The 22,079-nt window shown below is 37.4% G+C and overlaps 3 protein-coding genes across 3 annotated transcripts; all 3 read right to left on the minus strand.

Annotated features, from left to right (window-relative positions):
- Nucleotides 1-1,583: 1,583 nt before the first annotated feature.
- LOC131319150 (CEN-like protein 1) lies at nucleotides 1,584-2,615 on the minus strand. The gene is made up of 4 exons (XM_058349292.1): nucleotides 2,350-2,615; nucleotides 2,217-2,278; nucleotides 2,012-2,052; nucleotides 1,584-1,912 (listed from the first exon to the last, which is right to left on the minus strand). The coding sequence occupies exons 1-4, from the start codon at nucleotides 2,551-2,553 to the stop codon at nucleotides 1,695-1,697; spliced, it is 525 nt and encodes a 174-aa protein (XP_058205275.1). The 5' UTR covers nucleotides 2,554-2,615; the 3' UTR covers nucleotides 1,584-1,694.
- A 7,773-nt stretch (nucleotides 2,616-10,388) lies between these two features.
- LOC131321056 (heat stress transcription factor B-2b-like) lies at nucleotides 10,389-12,184 on the minus strand. The gene is made up of 3 exons (XM_058352073.1): nucleotides 11,901-12,184; nucleotides 11,544-11,806; nucleotides 10,389-11,437 (listed from the first exon to the last, which is right to left on the minus strand). Exons 2-3 carry the CDS (start codon nucleotides 11,793-11,795, stop codon nucleotides 10,697-10,699), a joined length of 993 nt encoding a protein of 330 aa, XP_058208056.1. The 5' UTR covers nucleotides 11,796-11,806; nucleotides 11,901-12,184; the 3' UTR covers nucleotides 10,389-10,696.
- Nucleotides 12,185-18,027: 5,843 nt separating this feature from the next.
- On the minus strand, nucleotides 18,028-19,928 carry LOC131321055 (uncharacterized). The gene is made up of 2 exons (XM_058352072.1): nucleotides 18,244-19,928; nucleotides 18,028-18,125 (listed from the first exon to the last, which is right to left on the minus strand). Exon 1 carries the CDS (start codon nucleotides 19,826-19,828, stop codon nucleotides 18,464-18,466), a length of 1,365 nt encoding a protein of 454 aa, XP_058208055.1. The 5' UTR covers nucleotides 19,829-19,928; the 3' UTR covers nucleotides 18,028-18,125; nucleotides 18,244-18,463.
- Between the last annotated feature and the right edge of the window lie 2,151 nt (nucleotides 19,929-22,079).

The raw sequence follows: 22,079 nt of genomic DNA on the forward strand, positions 1-22,079 counted from the left end.
TCCCAAAGATGAGCTGGTTCTTTAAGCCTGTGCAGGTCAAGAAGTGCTATATGGGCTAGATTCCATTGGCAACTGTTGGGTATTCTAGCTTTCTTATTTATTTATTTATTTATTAAGATTTTGGGTCCAAAAGGGACCGGCCTCACTTTGAGTAGATTATTTCACGTCTACCACACAAATAAAAAGGAGTGTAGAAGAGGGGAGAGAAACTATACGCGTGAGAGAGTGCAGAGAGAAATACTACTACTAGAAGTGTAAGAGCAATCAATAAGGTAAAAGACAAGGGCTGAATGGTACTTTCATACTGTTTGGAAGATGATGAACAGTAAAATTTGCATTGTAGTATAGATCGATATTTTGGACTGTGGGGACCACATCACCACTCCAAGAAGAACTGGAGATTCAGGACACACATGGACCTGAGATCCCCTGTCTATCCTTCATCAAACTTAAAGATAACCTAAAAGTTAGGGTTTAGGTAGGACCTACAATTCCTTAAACCTAGAAAAAGAACTACAGTTATCTAGGCAACGGGACGAATTGGAGGCGGATATTACCATCGCTTCCCCATATCACCATTACTGAGAGAGAGAGATTACTAGTGGCACTGGGCACGAACGGGGGTGGGTGAGGAGTCGTGCGGCTGTTATGAATAAGATGTGGGAGTGGGAGAGGGACTGACTGACCAGTGAACCAGTGTGTAGATCTGTCAATGGGCCGGATCCAATCCGGATCCGATAAATCTGAATCCGATAAGATTTGAATTCGATCCAGATTCAAGAAGACTCAAATCCGATAGTGGTAATCTGGATCCGATCCGAAAATTCGAATCCGATTCGAAAACTTTTTTACTTCAAAAATTTTAGCCAAAAAAAAAAAAAAATTCCAAAATTTTTTTTAAAATAAAAATACAACTTCTTAAACAATTTTTTTTTTCAAAATAAAAAATTTACTGTTTTTTTTTTAAATTTTAAAAATAAAAAAATAAAGTTCGGATTCGAATTGATAACGGATTTAATCCGAATCCAATTCTTCTGATCGGGTCTGAATCGGATCTAGTTTATTGACAGGCCTACTGGTGCGGCTGTTGTGAATAAGATGTGGTGGTGGGAGGGAATGACTGACCAGTGAATCCTAATTGTTATAAGTGTAGAATAATTGACCAGTGAACCCTAATCGTTATAAGTGTAAAATAATATATATCTCAAGGGATTTAGGACGGAATAATTGATCAGTGAACCCTAATCGTTATAAGTGTAGAATAATATATATCTCAAGGGATTTAGGACGGTGAAAGGACAGGAACGGGTTCTGAACGGGCACAGGCTTACTCCCGAATCTTACTCAATCCCCAAAAAAAATTTTAAATTTTTTTTTCCTTATCTGCTCCGATCTCTAAAAAAAATCTCCGAATCCTCAATCCGTTCGAGACAGAAAACGGATTGGATTGGATATGAACGGATAGTACATAGTCTAATGGCCATCTCTACTTCCTAGACAACAATAACAAACAACTGACTAAAGCAGAGTACGATAAAAGAAAGACATTAGAATAACAACAAACCCACAAAATCCAACGACCCTAAAAACTGCCGACAAGGTCGAACACCCTCTTTAATTTGTACTCTTTTAATCAAAGATCACTTCAGATGAGACTGAAAGTTGAATTCTCTCTCTCTCTCTCTCTCTCTCTCTCATTTCCTTCTTGCAGCAGTTTCTCTCTGTGCATTGAAGTAAACTGCAGCCACTGGTAGTCCCAAATCATTCTCTTCTGAGAAATTCCTTGTGTTGAAATAGTCCCTTGAGCCTGGTGGCCTCACTGTCATTCTTGTTTTCTGCTTGAACAAGAGGAATACGTATCTGTGGATGCCGATAACCGGCTTTGGAGTCTCGTAACTCACAATTTCTCTTCCTGTTTAGTAATTGGAAAGAAATTATACCCCATTTCCAAGTGATCACAATTTCAAATATATATATATAAAAAAGAGGTTGATATTGAGGATTAACTCACCAAATGAAACGTCAGTTGTACCGGGAATGTCCGTGACAATCCTGAAATAGAAAAGGGTTTGTCACATTTATATTTTTGATATAAACCACCTTGTCCATATTAGGTTTTGGATTCGTGGAGGGAAAATCCAGGATCCAAACACATCATAGTATATAAAACCACACATGATATATATTTACAGGGAATTGGGTTAGACGAAACAAACCAGTGGAGATGTTCGCGTAAATACGGTTCACTAGGGCCTGGAGCATCTGGGTCTGTCATAATCTTCAACACCATCCACAAAAACGAAATCAGAGAGAGAGAGAGAATATAATGCAGTTGAATTTGAAGATTACCAGGGTATAAGCAGCTCTCATGTCTTCACCACCAATCTCTACACGGGGTCTAGCAGTAGTGAGAGAAGGCATGATCTCATGGCCATTCAAAACATGATTCTTGGAGTTGTACATTACATCCATTGTCACAACCGGAGTGAAATTGTCCACCACCTCTCCTACCACTCTCCCTAAGGCAAGTGGTTCTACGAGCCTTGACATCATGACGAGAGAGAGAGAGAGAGAGAGAGAGAGAGAGAGAGAGAGAGAGTTTGGTGCAATAGAGTTTTAGATTGTTAGAGCATTTATAGTGAACAAAGAGATGCACATGCTTGGCTTAGAAGCTTTTAAAAAGAGGTCTTGTTATTATCAGCCCATTGAGTTGACAATAAATACACTAGAAAACAAGAAAAATATGTGATTCTATGTACTTATTGCACCCTTTAATATACATTCACACACTTATTAATGTCAGCCCATTAAACTGATTTTAGAATTTTTCTTTAAAAAGAGATTTGGGAACCGTTTGAGCATGCTATAGTATAAAATGATAAATTGTCGACTCTAATACCAAAACAAAACATGTTTAAGGCCTCCAAATTCAATGGGCCTCATTTTTTAATCCATTTGTACGGTTGGTGTTTTGTTTTTTAATGTGTTCAATTTAGATAAAAAGAGAGAGAGCCAAGAGATCGAACCATTGCATTTTACCTTGCCAGAGCATTAATTACTCTTTTCATACTATTAATTAGTCATTGTATTGTCAACAGAAACCCAAAGTCTCACAAGCTAGCCCTTCAAATCTTTTCGTTAATCAAAAAACACTACATTTATTCTGGGATTTAAACGGATAACTCCCATCATCTTTTAAACAATATTATATTATATGTTAAAACAACTTGATTTTAAGAGCTTGACAGGTAATTTTGCATAAAGAAAATTGTACTTCACGAGTTAAATAAATTGAATTCAAAAATCTAAAAGGCCTCATAGTAATATTTCGCCTTAGGCCTCAAAAAAACCTTAGGCCACCCTGATGTTTGTATATAATTCATAAAGAAACCACCAGATAGGCGAATTTCTATTGTAAAAAGTTTCCACCCACTTGTTGTTGCATGTCTTTAATTGGAGAATCTATGTGTCGCTACCCTATTGGCTTAATGAGAATGAAGAATAGTCCTTTTCCTCTTTTACAATGTCCTTGGCAAAATTCAATTTCCATGCCTTTTCACGTGAGAAACTTATTCACGGCAATCTGTTTGTTTCCGCAATCAAGGGTTGAGATACGTTTTTAAACTATTACCAGTAATAAATATTACTTACCGTTGACAGTTTGCCTTTAATCTGAATTTTTTAAAATACTTTCGAACGACCGAAATTGGCCTCTGTAAACTTTATTTACGGGATGCCCCGTTAAAAAGTTTTTTCTCGCCTTTTCACATGGAGGTAAAACACCAAAAAGCTAGCATGAGAATTTGTACCGTGTTTTTAATCTAGGGGTGAAAAGAGACCACTAATAATTAATACAGCTGTGTTATCCTATTCAAGATGCTTTTAATTGTCTAAGTTAAGTCCTAAAGTACAAAATTCTAGGCCATGAGTGGCTGCGAACCAAAGAGTGAACTTCCACTTTTGAAACTTGAAACTTCATAGCTTTGAAGCTCGATCTTGAACTTGTTACTCTTGGTTTTTTTTAAAGAACTAGCTAGTTACTCTATCAAACAAATTAATTGGACCAAAAAAATAAATAAATCATATATCCATTAATCTTCCATTGCCAATTCATGCATCAAGATGACACATGCATGCTACAAGATAGTGATCCGGACAGAAATGGGTCGCACAGTGTACTTTGTATGAAAACCTCTTATGAGTGACTGTCCAGATCAGAATGACAGTAAATTAATGTGTTCATAGATGTATTATTATTGTATCTTCTATTCTTTAACAGGAGGAGGAGGGGCTTTACCATTTTTATGTTTTGTACTCAGCCCAGTTTCGTATCGAAATGGATTAGGGTTTGTCAAGGTTTTGGTTGAGGTAGTTATGAGAGTTATATCCATAGCCATACCAACATAAGGAGAAAGCTAGCTTAACTACAACCTTTCCTACAACATCGATCGTACACGTGACAACAAATTCCACTTTTCAGATGCAACTAGCAACTCCAAATTCATCCCATAATAACCGCTACATTTTTATAGTACATGAGATATAAAATAATCTCTTCTATCGATTGACAAAAAAAAAAAACCCGCTACATTTTCATAGTGGATTTCACTATGCTATACAACTGAATCCTCTCCCCTGAAAATTAGTAAGATCAAAAAACACAAGCATGTATAGTCATCTGCAGTTAATGCGAAACTGAAATGAAAAAAAATTTATTTCACCCCTAAACGGTTTCTATGCCAATAAAGTTTCCTAAGCGTACTAGCTCTCTCTCTCTCTCTCCACTGCCTACATATTAATTTATATGAATGTATATCATGCAAACACAAGTTTAAGTAATTAAAATTTGCTCTCTCATGAGTTTCAGACTCAAAACTTTAAGATATTAACAATTTTTTGAGTCAAAATCCCGACTTTCCACCCAGTTGGGCACAGTTTTGCTTATCAAAAAAAGAGAAAGAAATACCAGTGCATACTCCGTATCATGCAGATAACATGAACATGAAATTAACAAATAAATTCAATTTTCAATGTACTTATTTCTGCTGAAGAATGGATAGAATGTACTCCGAGGAGTGGGAGCAGCCCATTGATCTGATGGTCCAAAACAAACAGGTAAACGGAATAAACCTATCAGGGGACGACACGTACCTCTGGGTTTTGATAAAGTAATCATATATACTAACAAAAACCCTTTTCCCCAAAATCCTTGAAGTGTCATCTCATTTTCTCCTCCCTCGCCTCATCAATCATCCTCATCGTCAGCTTAAATTCTGGGGGGAAAAAATCCACTTTATTTTCTCGAAAATTTGACACGTCTCGCACCTTTTAATCCTCAAATCAATTTTTCATATTAGCCATGTGTCCTCCTACACGTAGGAGATTGCTTCGGCCTGAAACTTAGGCTTTTGTTTGGAAATTGTGGAAAGAAAAAAAAGAGAAGGGAAAATAATTAAGAAGGAAAATGAGAGAAAAAAGAGAGAATTTGACTGTTTTTCATAACTCTATTTTGCCATTTTCTCTCTTCTTTCTTTCAAAACCAAACAAGGGAAAGGAAATTTTTTTAATTTTCTTTCCTTTTCCCTTCTTTTCCCCATGTTCCTAACAAAGTCTTAGGAATTTACGCTCTCATCTCAGAACTTAAGTTCAGTTTCCTTTGCCATCAATTTTTAGGACTACTTCACCCTACGTACGAGTGAGCGTGTGAGAAGGCTATGAGAGGGGCGCAAGATTAATTCGATGTACGCACGCGTAAACTAACTTGAGACACACTGCATTACAGAAACAAAAAAATTGTCCCCAGAATTAATTCTCTGGAATATTGCTCCTAGAATCCACGCTGTGTGGTTTATATTCACTTAATTGGATGCGCACTGAAGTGAAATTCAATTACACATGCAGTAGTATAAATTTTGAGTAATTTTCTTGATTCCAATACTGAGATTTTAGACTTTCATCTTTTTTGTGCTTGTGTATTTAGCAAGCATATATCATAGGATGGAGACATTCAATAAACAATAATGGATAACGAAATTGGTCTCCCAAAGATTACTCGAGAAATACATAAGTCGATCCGAACATTATGAGTTACCCAAAAAAAATTCACGTAGTGTACTTACTCATTGTTTATAGGATGAAAATAGAAAGTGTCTGATAAATTGAAAAAATTGGTTAAGTGAAAGCCAAGGAAGATGTGCTTTGAACGGATCGATCAAGAAACTTTTTCTCTATTCTGTTTGTAGGATACTGAGGCCCCGTTCCACTTTCTCAAATAAGTATTTAAAAAATAAAGACATATTTTTAAGCTTAAAATAATTGGTTTACGAAAATAATTTTTCAATATTTTTTTTTTTTGCAGATTTCAATTCAAACAAGATTCATATTTCATATTTTTTAATTTCAATAAATGTATTATTTTTAAGCTTGAAAATTACAAATAAGTACTTATATTTTAAAGGGGTACATTGAAACACAACCTAATACGCGTGGAGTCCCCCTTGAAACAAAGGAATATTTTGGTGCAGTCCATTTGGGCCTCTAGGTCCTCAAGCCCAACTTCCAGCCCAATACCGCTCTCTCTCACTGACTCACACACGCAGAGGCCGAGTTGCTGTGCTCGGCCAAGTTCCCGCCCGTGCTTTATAAGAAAGTTCATCGGCCAAGTTCCCGTCAGCAGAGACAGAGCCAGAATTTTTGCCGGGAGGAGGGGACGAATATCCACAATCAAAAAAAAAATTTGATGATAATTTTTTTTTCAATGTAAAAGTAAGGTTTCCTTGTTCCCGTGCTTATAAGTAAGTTCATATGGTGATAAAAGGATATCGTTGTTGGTAGAAGATGTTCAAGCCAGTGGCAGGGAGCTAGGATTTTGACTCTGGGGTGTTCAGATTAATAGGCATATATTTTTTTATCGGAATTATTTATTTATTTCACAATTTTTTTGTTTTTCAATACATTACATTTGTACATTCTAGCCTAATGCAATTAAAATACAAATACAAATCATTTTTTACTTCAACATTCAAGTGATTATTTTTTATTTACGAAACAAATTGAGAAATGAGAATGTAAAATAACCGATTTTTTTTTATCAAATCAAGTAAGAATTATTAAGATTATAAGTAGCTATACACGAATAATTATCAACAATATTCAAAATCAGGTATATACAAAATAAAATTTTGAAAACTCGGGGGTTCGAAGGGGATCAGGGGCCGGGGTGGGGCAAGCCCCAACATAGCTCCACCACTGGTTCAATCTAAGCATCACGGAGCTAATACGGTTGCTCATGAAAATGGCTTCCGCGACATCCGAGGAACGATTTTGAAGGTTGTCTTTCCGGGCGAGGCGACGCCCCTCACCGCGCAGTCTGCCCTCGAAATGGACTTTCGTAACTTCTGTTCTTTAGGAAAGTAGGACGTTTCTTTTTTTTCCTGCTTTGGGTTTTCGTTTTCTTCGTTTTGTTTTCCCTCCTTCCTCTTGCATTCAGATTAGCCAAAAAGAAAAAAAGGAGTAGGTCGGCTGTGGACTTTCCCCTCCTTTAGCTTGAAAAGATGCCAGCCAAATCTGAAAAATTGGGCAGCCCACACACACAAAGATACACTCTCAGGTAACAAATGTCCAGATAAAAGCTACTACTCCTTTATTAATCTGTTGACAAAAAGAGGAATCGGTTGAACTGATAATACCCCTCTTACGTACAAATCTCTTTTTACGATCCAATTGAATTCCGAAGCACCCAAAAACAAAATTACTATTTGCGATCCAATCAATCAGTCATTTGCCCTTGAAGAAATAATCCCATCCCATGATGGACGTAATTAATGTGAAATAAAATTTCTTATGAACTACGGAGTACTAGCCGATAAACATGAATTTATAACATTGGGATTTCACCACATATTGGAAGCAACCCGCATTTAACATAGGGTCGTAAAATGTGGATAAGAGTCTATAACATTCATACTTATTCACATGTAATTTGATTTCATATTTATCTATATCAGATTAATCTAATCTAATCTTGTAAGAGTTAATTTGCAAAAGTTCTACATAATAACAAAAATGAATCATCTCTACTGATAAAAAAGAAAAAAAATAACATTTAAATACTCCAAGACCGCTAGAATATCCCATGCGCCCAATTCTCTACAAGTAGATAGATGCGAAGTATAAAAAACTAAAATACCGAAGTAGTATACGATGGCCGAACCATGATATGTGGGGGGAAAAGACCAAACGAAACATTAATAAAAATTGTAATAATCATCCAACAATCATTTGAAAAGTAGAAATTAGCCTTGCAATTGATTGCCAGAAATAAAGTGGCAGGAATAGATGGAGGAAAAGAGGAAAAATAAAGATCGCGCAGGGAAAAAATATACTCCATTGACTAAGACTTAATTTAGCTTTTCTTTGGATTACTCTTTCTTTTGTTCAAAAAAAAATTGCTTTTGTAAGTTCCTTTCTTAAGTTTCTTTGAATTATTTGTTTGTCTCGACGATAGAGATGGAAAATATAAAAAATAATGACCAAAAGTTAAAAAAAAATTACTAAAGACAAAAGTATAAAAGAGGAGAGATATTTTTTAAGTTCATGATTTTGTATTTTTATATTTTCTCTCAAAAAGATGAATAAATGATTAAAAAAAATTAACCAAAGCAAATAATATTGAGGTACAAAAATAATCCCATAACAAAGTTGGACCAAATTAATGTGGGAATGAGAGGTACAAGAGGAAAATTTTATTCTTCCTTTTTTCCTCCCATAATTAGATTGCCCCGTAATCTTAGATTTCGACTCAGTTTGGATGACAGAAATCTTGTGAATGAATGAGAATGTGATAACATACTTCCATGATTCCGATGTTTGGAATGAACGAAAATAGAAATGTGATGTCACACTCTCAGAATGGTAATTGCTAACGCCACGATAGGTTTGTTTAGTGCCACGATAATCATGCCTATATGACTCTTTTACCCTCTAAGTTTGTATCTCTCTTTCTTTCCCTCACCACTTTCTGTTGTCCACCACAGGGTCACCGACGACCCCATTTGTCTTCGATTACATGTCTACTCCTCGGCTTAACATCTTTCTCTCTCTCTCTCTCTCTCTCTCTCTACAATACACTGTTCCACCTATGGCCACTACCAAGATGAGGATTCTCACTCTTCTTTCACATCTGCCTCTTCAACCAAATTCCTAAATCTGGTCCCAACTATGACTTGTAGAAGAACACCTCATCTTTAGCCTTATTCGCATCATCCCCAGTGAATTCGAATCAAGAAAAAATGTAACCAAACTCTAATTTTTCCCTTTGCATCTGTACATAGATGTATATCACATGAAAATAGAGGATTTGAAAAATGAGATAAAACCAGAAGATGTCGTGATGCTCTCCTCGTCTTCCTAATTGGGATAGAAAAATCGAGTGTTTATGTAAAACAAGAAGAGTGTTTATTTACGTTAGGAGACGGGGTATCTGTATAACTATTATGAGAGAGAGAGAGAGAGAGAGAGAGAGAGAGAAAGAGAGAGAGAGATGCAATTTGCAATTGACGGCAGCGGGGAGGTGGATCTGGTGGTGGAAAATTTATTTGGTGGTGGGTCAGTTTTGGGGACTTGATGGGTGGTTGAAAATCGGAAGAGGATGAGAACTGAGGGGAAAAGTGATCAAAGTGGGTTTCTTCTGCTAGCTGCCAGAAAGAGAGAGAGAAGACTGTGTGGGTTTGACCAGCGAGGACAATATCGTGAAACCAAATTAACTGTCGTGGCATTAGCGCCAGCCCTCAGAATTCTCATGTTTGGAAGAATATGAATAGGAGTGTGATTTCTTACGACACATCTGACCAGGAATCACATTACCAAATTAATTGAGAATCTTATCCCTCCCTTGTCCCAGAAAATCTTAGATTTCTGGCTCAACCAATAAAAAAAAGAAAATATTGACTTCAATAAATTTTCAAAAAAATTGATTCATACATAAGATTATTGAATTAATCTAAACACTAGAATAAAATTGAGGAATTGTATTCCTAGGAATTTCATTCCTATTAATCATGTTCTTATTTCCACCCAAAAAAATAAATTCTTAAGAATCTAGTAATCACATTTCTATTCTTATTGAAGATTTCGGTCATCCAAACCGAGCCTTCAGAAGTAGTGGAGTGATCAAATTTCTCTTTTATTTAAGAAAGTGATTACTCCTGTATTGGAAGAAGATCGGTAATCAAATTCCTAATTAATCTCTTTCCAAGCATAAAAATTTTATAGTAATTTTGAAATCACATTCTCATTGCCTCCCAAGATGTCTGTCGTCCAAATACAACTAATCGAGTTGCACCGGCCTTAACACTAAATTATTAAAAAGGGTAAAGAACACCGACATCTTATGATACAATCATATAGCAATATAAGCAACACTCCATATATAATACTCCATAAATAGTCATACTTGGCTGGTGCATGTGTTATGCTACTACTAACAATTTAAACAACACTAGAAAAAGGAGTAAAATAAAAAAGAAAGTCATCATTTTCACCCAAGGAAAGCTACAAAGTCGAAGAAACTTCCTGAAATGGGTCCCCACAGAAGGTTCCCGAAGCAAAGCGTCCCCTTCGGCACGTGCCTCGTCCACGTGTGTGTACACCTTTCTACGAGTTTCTAACATCCTCCCACCTAGAAAACAATCCACAACTAATCAATTGCACGCCCTCCGTGATTCGTCCGATTGCACTGCCTAATCCACGCCGTCTCCTGATCATCATCGTCACCGTTCCCGTGATCGAACGGCTCCGATTTCACCTCCGCCCCGCCCAGCTGCAACTGCAAATCTCGGTCCTCCGCTGCCGCCGCCGCCGCCTCGCCTTCCCTCATCCGTTTCGCACCAATCGCGACGCCGAACAGCCTCGGACTCGTCTCCGTTTCGGCCTCCGTTTTTGACTGGCTGCTGCTACCGCCGTCGGCGGAGGTTTCTCCGCCGCAGTACCTCTTTAACGGCAAGAGATCGAGCGGCTTCACGGCCGGCGAACTGGTCTCCGCCGGTTTGTTCGCGTAGTTCGACATCAAAGCGTAGATGTTGTTACACAAACTCTTCATCTGACTCAACTCTCTGTTGAGTTGGGAATTTTCCTTCCTCAGTCTCTCTTTCTCGTCGATAAGCTCGGACGTGCTTCCAGAACTCGTCTGTCGACAAAGCACGGGCGTAGCAACGGGCGACGAGTTCGACGAGATTACTTGTTCATCGCCGGAAATCGACGGAGAACCCGTCCCTTGCGGCAACGGTGGAGCGGCGGCCACCGTCACAGCAGCCACTGCCACGGCAGTGGCAGGCGTAGCTACCTTTCTCCGCTGGATATCGCATAGAAGCCGTTTTTCACCCTTTCGGAAGAATTCATTAGAGAATTCCCATCGATCAGGGACGACCTTCCGAAATCCCTAAAAAATAATTAAAAATCAGAAAAAACAGAGCAAAAATAGGAAACGACTAGAAAAATGTTAATTTAATTCATATTTCGAACACATCATGGAAACTTAGACTCACGTATGTGTTCAATTGACGCACGAAGCTCGAGAAATTGTTGTGCTTGAAATACTTGGGTAGCAAATCTCTGGCGAACTCGGTGGGATTCCACACAATGAAGGTAGATCCGTCGTCGTTCCACGAGATGATGTCGTCGATGGCGACGTCGTCGACGAGCTGGTACGTTTTGTTCAGAAACGGCGTCGGAAGCGTCCTCGACGCATCTCCGGCCGCCGATTCGCCGCCGTTCTGCTCTACCGGAGGTGGGGCCATCGCCTTCCACCCTAAGGAAATCGGAGAACTGATAATTAAGCCCAAGAATTTCAAAAACAAAATGATGTCAAAACCAAGGAGCACTCATCGGAACAGTCGGCATACCTTACAGATGAGTTTGCAGGCGATGATGTCGAACCAGATCTGGCAGGGGTTGTAGAGAGAGAGAGAAGCGTTGATCGAAGGGTGTGGGTTTTTTTTTTGGGCAATTCTAGAAGGTTCTGTGGAGCATAAATAGGAGGGGAACAAGTTAATGAGAGAGAGAGAGAGAGAGAGAGAGAGAGAGAAGGAAAACGGAACAAAAAAAGGAATGGAAAGAGCGAGAAGCTACGTGTTAATCCAGAAGGTTTCTCATTCAAGAGTATCTATTTAGGAGTATCATATGTGTCGATATATAAGAGGGGTCCGACTTTACAAAATTATTACGGTTCGATTATAAAAGTTACTTATTAGTGGATGTTTTGAAACACCATCACATGTTATTTTAATTCTTAGTTATATATATGGAAATGACTTCGGTGTCCCCGGTCATTTTGGGAACATCGTAACTTTTGACATTACAAAATCATTATGAGCATAACCAAAACCTATTATGAGCATAACCAAAACCATTATGAGCATAACAGAACCATAGCAAAGCATAACTTGTTTGTTATGCCTTGGTTGGGTTTGATTATGCCTTGGTTGGTTTTTTAAATATTTCTTGGTTATACATTTTTTGAGTTCGGTTATACTTGTAATGAGTTTTAGTTATGCTCATAATGGTGAAATTATGCCAAAAATTACGATGTGACACCATAGCATCATCTATATATATATATATATATATATATATAGAGAGAGAGAGAGAGAGAGAGAGAGAGAGAGAGAGAAATGTGTGTGAATCTCAAATAAATGAAAATTTCTGAAAAGTGTTGGAACACCACTTAGCACAATATCTTTGGATCACTAAGCAATTATCCGTCTGCTCATTGTGTGTTAGTAAAGTTATTATATATTGTTATTAAAAAAAACAAGAAGACTGACAATTTAAGTTTTTTTTGTCGTTTTATATGCACTTTTTTAAAATTTTGGTCCATGTTTTTATACTTTTTCGATTTTTTTCGCCGAGCCAAAAAGTTTGATACTCTATAAAACTTGTGGTAATTTTTTAAATATTAAGAAGAAAAAAACCATAAAAAATGTGTTAAAAATCTCTTTAAAGTTAGGCCGAAGAGGCTCTTGAATGAAAATTCTTAGGCAAGAATTTTTAGATTAGGAGCGGTAGATTGAGAATTAAATCAAATTAGATATAAATCTAGAAAACCTTTGATAAAATGTGCAAATAAATTTTAAAATAGAATGGTGTTTTAGAATATAACCACAATAAATAGATTTTGCTGGGTTTTTTTTCCCATCATGTTGCCTTGCATAGAATCTCTTACTGTAATTATAATTGAATGTACAATCTTTTTATAAAAAATTCTTTCACCCATCTTTCTCGTAACTTGTCAATCTATAAATTTTGTATATTCATTGTACTTTGCATATATGTAGGTCCTATCTTTGGAATTCTAAGGCCTAGTTTTCCCCACACACACACACACACACAAAGTCAACTTGACCCTTTGTTTTGTTCTTAGAGCATCCGCAATGTAATAAGCAAATGCGTATAGATAAGCAAACTTAATAGGGAATGACTTCGGTGTTCCCGGTTATTTTGGGGACACCGTAACTTTTGGCATAACAAAACCATTATGAGCATAATCAAAATCCATTATGAACATAACCAAAACCATTATGAGCATAACAGAACCATAGCAAGGCATAACTTATTAGTTATGCCTTCATTGAGTTTGGTTATGCCTTGGTTGGTTTTTTGGATATTCCTTGGTTCTGCCTTGTTTGGGTTTTGTTATACTTATAATAGGTTTTAGTAATACTCATAATAGTTAAATTATGCCAAAAATTACGGTGTCCCCAAAATGACCGGGGACATCATAGCATCATCCAACTTAATAACAATGCTCAAAAAATGTCTCACATTGTAATAAGCAAAGTTACAAGTCTTCTAGTAAATAACCAAATTCCACCAATTCCATAACTAAACTTAACAACTTTTACCAATAACCAAAACGAGGAATTTTCAAGTGAGGGATTCCTCATTTTAACAAAATGAGGGACTTTTATTTTCCGATCAAATTTTAAAAATTCGAACCGTTCAATGTGTGCAGAACGTAATTTTAAGGGTCCCCGCGAGAAATCAGCAAAAAAAATGGCCGGAAAGGGCGTCATCCGAGCAATTTTTTTTGAACCATTCAATGAAAACTGCTCGGATGAAGCCCTTTCCGGTCATTTTTTTTGCTGATTTCTCCCGGGAACCCTTAAAATCACGTTCTGATCACTTTGAGCAGCTCGGATCATCGAAATTTAATCGGGTAGGGGAGTCTCGCATTTTAATAAAATGAGGGATCCCTCACCGGAACCTAACTCTAACCAAAACTCAATAACAAAACCTAATAACCAAATTCAAAACTCAAAAACACCCTATATTGGAATCGTCTCATCGAGACGAATAATGTGGTGTGGTCGGGTGCGTGATTAAAACTTGTTTGCAATTGGACATAGGTGCATTGCATATTGTGGGGTTTTTTTTGTTAGGGATGCAAAAATAGCCAATGTGGAGGTAGATGTTGTTAAGTTTGATTATGAACTAAATAGATAATCAAATGCTGACGTGACACATTTTGGTTATTGATTTTGATTATTCCTATTGCGGATGCTCTAATAATTCAAAATTTTATTGACATTTTATTGGATATTTTCAAAAAGAAATAGGTAAAAGTCACAATTTTTTACTTTTTCGATATATCTTGTCGAGACAAATCAATATTCCACAAAAGTTTGACACAAAATTAAAAAACTTAAAAAAAAAATTGAATAAGGACAATACAAAAAAGCCCCAAAAGCCAATTGACTTTTTTTGGAAAACTGGCCCTAAGAAATTGAATAATTTTTTTTCACTCCCTTAGAAATCAGAATACAATAATATTTGGTGATTCTTATATAATTATGCGTATATATTAGGAGGACAAGGGGTACAAACCTGCTATGAGTACATACAAAGGGGTATACCCCGTTTACATTATTGCTTTGGGGCCGTCTCGAGTTCAATCGAAGCCGCTCATTTTGTTCAAAATATTTTATTTTCGGTCAATGTAAAAAATTAGCTCAATTGGATATCGGTTATGGCATTTGCGTAACATCCAACTTTATTTTAGAATTCTTTCCTGAATTCAGGAGCAAAGTTGGATGTTTGGTAAACGCTCTTACCAATATTTGAATTGAGTTGATTTTTTGTATTTACCCAAAACAAAATATTTTGAATAAAATGAGCGGCTCCGATTTTTTTTGTTTTTTGAGATCTGAGACGGATTTCAAAGTAATATGTACCCCTTTGTATGTACGCATATTCTTCGATTTTGGGAATGAAACACAATTGCGTTTTCATTTGACCCCCAAAGAGTTATAATGAGAAGAAAAAGAAAAAAAAAAAAAGGAAAAGGAGGTTGCGAAATGCCAATCACCCCTTCGTTTCTGGGTTCTACTCATTGCAAGTTGGGACCTTGTCTGTCTTCTTCTTTTTCATTTTTGTCATGTACTGCTTCTATGTTTTCAAAACTATGGTTCTTGCTAGGGATTCTTGCAGATGAACCCTTCTTTGACTTTGTTTTTTCTAAGGAAAAATGGTGGAGAAGGAGTGACCGGGCCTTACAGCCCTCCCTAGATTTGTCCTCCCTAGATTTGATTGTAGGAACTCTATACCCACGACAGGTCCCGAAAAGGGACCAAAGATCTATAGCAACTACTGACCCATAAATGGCTACTGAAACATCGCTGGATTTTGTAAGAGAGCAGAGTTTGAGAGAACGTCGTTAGCACGACTTGAATCTTGGACTTTCTGACCATCCAAATCACTTGGGAGTCGAAGATATTTTAGAGATGTCATGGATTTATTCCACCATAGTAAAAACATCAACACCATATAGCCTCACCCATTCAAATAAGCACAATAAAAGCATCTTCAAAGGAGGAAACAAAACCAAACCCAATTTGAAGAGCCAAGTTATCAAAACACCCTCCAAAGGAAGAAGCACTTATTTGTGTTGGTGGAAGACATCCTAAGTTCAGTTTATTCAATCCTACCTATAATTAACAATTAACAATCTTCAAACTCGGATTTCTTGTATTCCATAAAAAAAGGTACTCCCTCCGTCCCTTTTTAAATGTCCTACTTCGTAACTCCAACTTATTAAAAAAATATCATCATTATACCTTTCACATCAATTTTTTCCTCCACTTTCCCTACTTACCCATCATCATTACACTTTTTACTCACTAACTTTTCAAAATGGAATCTACTTTTAGAGACAAAATAGACAATGTACCAACTTTACCCACTAACTTTATCAAATGGATACTTATTAAGGGACAGCCCAAAATGGAATACTGAACTATAATAAAGGGACGGAGGGAGTACTTAAAATTAACCCCTAGGAATTTGGCCAAGTGAATGTGAAAAAACAAATACTAAGTGTTAGTCCTCTACAAGGGTCGCTTGTTCGAATCACAATATTTCAAACCTTTGGGCCACTGAAGATTCTGCCCGATCGTTAACTTCGGGCCTTTAGAATCCCGGAATTAGTCGAGGTGCGCGTAAAGATAGCCAAAAAGCCACAAAAAATTTCCTCGGTTTTTGGTAGTGGAGGAGAATCATTCTCATCCAAACCTCTATCCTGGTCCCCTTATAGGATCCAAACATGTCCCATTTCTACAAAATTTACCACCATTCATTCCAGAGTTCCAGCACAAGATTAATAATATTCCTACGCGTATTGTTATCCAACCAAGATAACGCGAAAACAAGTGGATATACTTTAGTATTGCAGGAAAACAACGTTAGTAGTAGTATTTTCTAGTGAGAGAGTCACTTTCCAAGAGCATTTCTCTCTGTAAGTATTGAATGCCAAGTGAAAGAATTATCTGTGCGTTTCCTCAGATACGAAAATAACACACCCTCTGCTGCATTTTGCCAACTTACATCACAAAGAAGCCACACTAATCTAATTGAAGCAATTGGTTATCGAACAGATGGAAGTAAGACGGCTAGAAGAAGCTATAATGGTGAATGAGAAAGAAGTAAGACGAGCAGAAGAAGCTAATTGTGAATGAGACAACAACTGGAAAGCATCGTGCGAATAATAATGAAAAATAAGTTACCTCATCAAGTAACAATGCGATGTATATGAGATAAAATTAGGCAACATAAAATCGATATAGGCATTGCCACAAGTATATCCAGATCTGGTGAATTACAGTTTCCGTAATATTTTCAAAAATGGTTTCAAGTACGTCTTCAGCTCGCTTCGCAGTTGAAGTAACAGAATAAAGACACTAACAAATGTATTTATGTCGTATCCCAGCCCTTGACCTCTTCAATCAAAGCAAGCACAAACACCGTCTTGTAACTCATTGTGTATCTGCTTTTCATAGACCATAAACACCTTTATTCGAGGTGTGGTGGTCCAAAAGAGAATCCTCCAAACGACTCCTTGACTAAATAACACACTCGACAAGAAACCAGAACTTCCGATAGTAAGATTACCTACCACTACAAAGCCTCGGTATCACACATACCCAAGAGCTATTACAAGAAGACATTAATGCAAAAGGTACAACACATTAATTTTATTACCACAACATCATCAAATGAACAGCGGAAGACCAAAGATCCTCAGATCAAGCAATGACTGCAAGTTATCTATGTTCAGTAAGCACTAAGCACAACTTTGATTACAAGATGATAAGAAAATCAGGTCTGCTCCATATTCATGCCGTTCCTAAACGAAAGTAGATGAGATCTCCATTTGGTTATCAACAATTAATCTTGGAGCTGGACAATTGCAATGAATATGCCATACGCATAGAACATGGAAATATGGCAAAATCTAGGTGAGTACATTGCTGTATATTATACTCAGCAAACTTAAACAGGAAGGATCTTACATACTTTTTCAGCAGTAATAAACTTAAAAGAGGAAAGGTGAAGTGAAAACACAGGTTCATTAATTACTTTTCAAGAAACTACTTTATCTTTATGCAGGAAATTTATCTCTGTAGACACTAAGCAGTAAAAAGTAAAAACTATTGCATCAGAAAGAAAGAAGCATGAAATCCATTTGGGAGAAGACACTAGAAAAGAGTAGGATATGTCTCCAAAGAATGATAATTCAGCCTCAAAACTAAAGCATCAATTAAATACAATCAAAAAGCATCCCTACAGCCTCAACACTCTTGGCTCAAAGGCAGATGCAAAACCAACTTGAAGGTGTCAAATACTTATACCACATTGGGGAAATGCAACCAAAAAATGATAATTCAGCCTCAAAATTAAAGTGTCAATTAATACAATCAAAATGCATCCTTACAGCCTCAACACTCTTGGCTCAAACGCAGATGCAAAACCAACTTGAAGGTGTCAAATACTTTTACCACATCGGTAAATGCAATTTTCCCCAAAGCTGAAACTCGTCAATTGGATACAACGACAATGTATCCTTACAAGCCCAACACTCTTGGCTCAAAACTAGATGCAGAACCAACTCCAGGGCTGGATGTCAAACACCACATCATGAAACGTACAAAATGCCCCGCCGATATACAACAATGCTCGCCAAAGTAAATATACCCCAAACAAATGTAATCCACCAAGCCATAAACAAAGGTATTTCTTTAACTAAATCTGAGCAGGGGAGTAAACTACACACCGGTTGCAAGTCCTTAAACAACTTACCATCAACTTGAGATAATCCGAGAAAGAGCAGTACCAAAGCTGGTGGCCCAAAAAATTGCAGAACCACAAGACACAAGTAGTGATTATGCAGGAAAACCTTCGCCCTACTGTATTCCAAATCCGGAACCTTACTAGAATGCAACCTCTGATACCAAGACAAAACCGCTTCATTCAGATACATTTGCAAATTCGAGCGCAAAGTTATAATCTGCAGAAGACCCGAAGCCAACAAACACCAAACCCTAAACTTATCGAAATCAGACTTCAACATACCAACATTACCAACCAACTGATCAACATCGCCAATCAAATTTGCTCCTTTCCTATTATCAGCATTCATGTTGACAAGGATATTAGCAAATGGACCAATCCAAAGCAATGAAGTGAACATAACCAACAATTGGTTAGCATAAAGCAGCATTCTTGCAAACCACCCGCAATGAATTATCGGCAAATTGCACCGAATCTGATCGGTTCCTAGCCAAAATGACCGGGCATTCCTACCCGCCGGCATGAACAACAAGCCCGCTGTACCTCCCATCAAACCAGCAACCAGAAACTTACCAAACCCATCCAAAAACCCAAACCCAAACCCAATAACAAAATTAGGAACAATCTCAAGGACAATCATAAGCCCTAACACAAACCCTAGAATTCCCAACAAAACACTCAGTTGCTTCTCCGACCGCTTCGACGCCGATCTTTCGAACGAAACCCTAGTAATAAACACAAGCAGCCTACAAACAGTGGCAAACCCTAATAGAACAGGAATTATAGCACCGTTAGATATAATACCCGAAGATTCTGACTTGGGTAAGAAACGGTGGAGTAACAAAGAGGAAAGGGCAATGGCGGTGGAACTGAAGGCGGCGTTGAACTGGTTGAAGTAGAGCCTTGACTGGAGGTGGGCGTGAGTGAGCTTGAGCCTGAAGATCTGGGCCTTGTTCTCGTCGAATTCGAAGCTGGGTTTGGATCTTTTTCTTGGTTTGGGATCCGGGTCGGATCCAGGCCGGCGGATGGCAGCCCGGACGCCGTTGGCGCTGGTGGGGGCGGCGGGGACGTCGTCGGGGTGGATGTAGGTGTGGAGGGCGTGGAGGAAGAGGACGGGGATGTGGAGGAGAGAGAGGAGCGCGTAGAGAGAGAGGGCGAGGGTGGATTGGAGGAGCAGGTTGCTGGTGGGTAGCAAGTGGAGGAGTGACATGGTTTTTGAGAAGAAGAGAAGAGATGGTAGTGTTGTTTTGGTGGTAACGAGGACAAATTGAAGGGCCGTGTGACAGTGAGATCTTGAAAACTGATTTGAGATTTGGTTTGGGAATTGAGAGCTCGTTCCAGTAGGGTAAAAATGTCCTTATTTTTTAAGAAGTTCAAGCTAAAAAAATATGAAATTATTAAATTTTAAAAATATACAATATGAATCTTATTTAAAAGATTTCGATGAGATCTTTAATATGATGAAAAAGAATTGAAAATTTATTTTTTATTTATATTATTTTTTAGTTTGAAAATATGAAATAAACTTTTTATTTTTTAAGAAGGTTTCTGGAACAGGACCTGATTCTCTCACTCTTTTTATTTTATTTTAATGTCACTCTCTTTCTTTAACAAAACAAATCATTCAATCAAGACAAGTGATATTAACTAAAAGAAGGGTGATTTTGGGAATGACATTAACAAAAAGAGAAGCGGCAAAATCATTCCCCTTTGGTTTTTGTTTTTCTGTTAGGTGTATTCGGATCCAGAGCCTCTGCCTAAGAAATTTTTCAGTGCCGAGTAGATATATCTCACGTAGTGCCCGCTCAGCACTCTCAAGCCGTCCGATGCACTTTTGGAGGATTCAAATTGAAACATTATCTCTCCTCTCACCCCACCCTTCTCTTTCTCTTTTCAAATCCGAGCCGTTCAAAATCGCATCAGACGGTTCGAATGTGCTAAACGAACATCATGTAATACCCACCCGGCGTCGAAAAATTTCTCCTTCTACTATGTTTTTTTCCTGAGCGCAATTCCGCACATTTGACATCTTGGAAGGAGCTTGACTTTGACACGTTCGACCATAACTTTGATTTTAACCTGGATCTAGCTAGTCGTGCTTTCGAAGCTTCGGAGTTTAGTTGTAGACTTTTCGACGATGACTTGGCGTTTCGTTTGCTTACTTTGGGTATTTTAATTGAGAAATGATATTGGCACTACAAAAATTGATGCAAGCACTCTAAAAAATAAAGAAAAGTGACTTTGAAGTTACACTGATTTTGGAGTGCCTGCATCAATTTTTAGAGTACCAATATCATTTCCCTTTTAATTTTGGTTGTTGGTGAAAAGATAAATATGGTAATGATTAGAGAGATAATGAGTGGAGAGAGAAATGAAATTAATAATTGAAAAAATAAGATAATGAGTGGAGAAAGATATAAGGTAATGATTGAAAAACAAAGTTAAAACAAAATGAAACATCAAAACGAACAAGGCTATCTTAACTGGGATTCGGATATTCATGACTCTTCGATGTTTGGTACTAGGGGATGTGAAATGCTTCACCATTTAAAATCGACATAAAACATGGATGGTACTCAATCCATGGATATGCGCTCACATATCGTAATGGAGTCAAATGAGTCATCAGCAAAGGATTCTTTCTATAGTGGGCTGCGTAGTATGGGGGTCATTTTTAGTCTAGTCATTTAATGTGATGAGAAAAGGGTCAAAGACAACAATAATGTTTTGGGAAAGATTACAATGCATATTCTTTATTTAGGTGTGTATCATATGCACTCTCCAAAATGTTATGAATTGTAGAGAAAAATGTTACGAATCGTATTGCTAAGAAGTTACGAATCATATAAAGGTTACGAGATACACCAAAATGTTACGAATTATAATGAAAATGTTACGAATCGTACTGCTGAAAAATTATGAATTCTAGAACAAAAAGTTGCAAAACATACTAAAATGTTATGAATGAATCATAAAATAGGTGCATATAGCCTTTCAAAGAGTGTGTATTGTAGACCTTTCCTAATGTTTTTTACTATGATTTTCACTCTCCACTGCCACTTCTTCCAACGTATGGCATGTGTTACGTTGTTGCTTATAAGTGTACTTCCAGCCATATAAGAGTTCACAAGGGACAACAGAGTGCGATAGGATGTGTTTCAGAAGGGCATGTTGTACAAGCGCAAAATCCAAACAGGGCGACACATCAGCAATAATCAAACGCTTGACAATCCAAGTTGGTCTGGGAGGGGCACCAAGAAAGGCTCTACTTCCAAAAAGCCTTTGAATAGAAAGAAATGTGTCATTTTAGGTCTTGATTTCCTCCTCATTAACCTGAATCTTCAACCATCCTTGGAAACTGATGAGCCCTTCAATTTTTTCATCAAACTAGTATCTCAGTTGTTGAGGTTCGAGCCAGAAGTAAGCTTTTCCAGGAACCAACACTTCCACCACAATTGAGA

This window comes from Rhododendron vialii, chromosome 3a (genome assembly GCF_030253575.1).
Source record: "Rhododendron vialii isolate Sample 1 chromosome 3a, ASM3025357v1".
Lineage (NCBI taxonomy): Eukaryota > Viridiplantae > Streptophyta > Magnoliopsida > Ericales > Ericaceae > Rhododendron > Rhododendron vialii.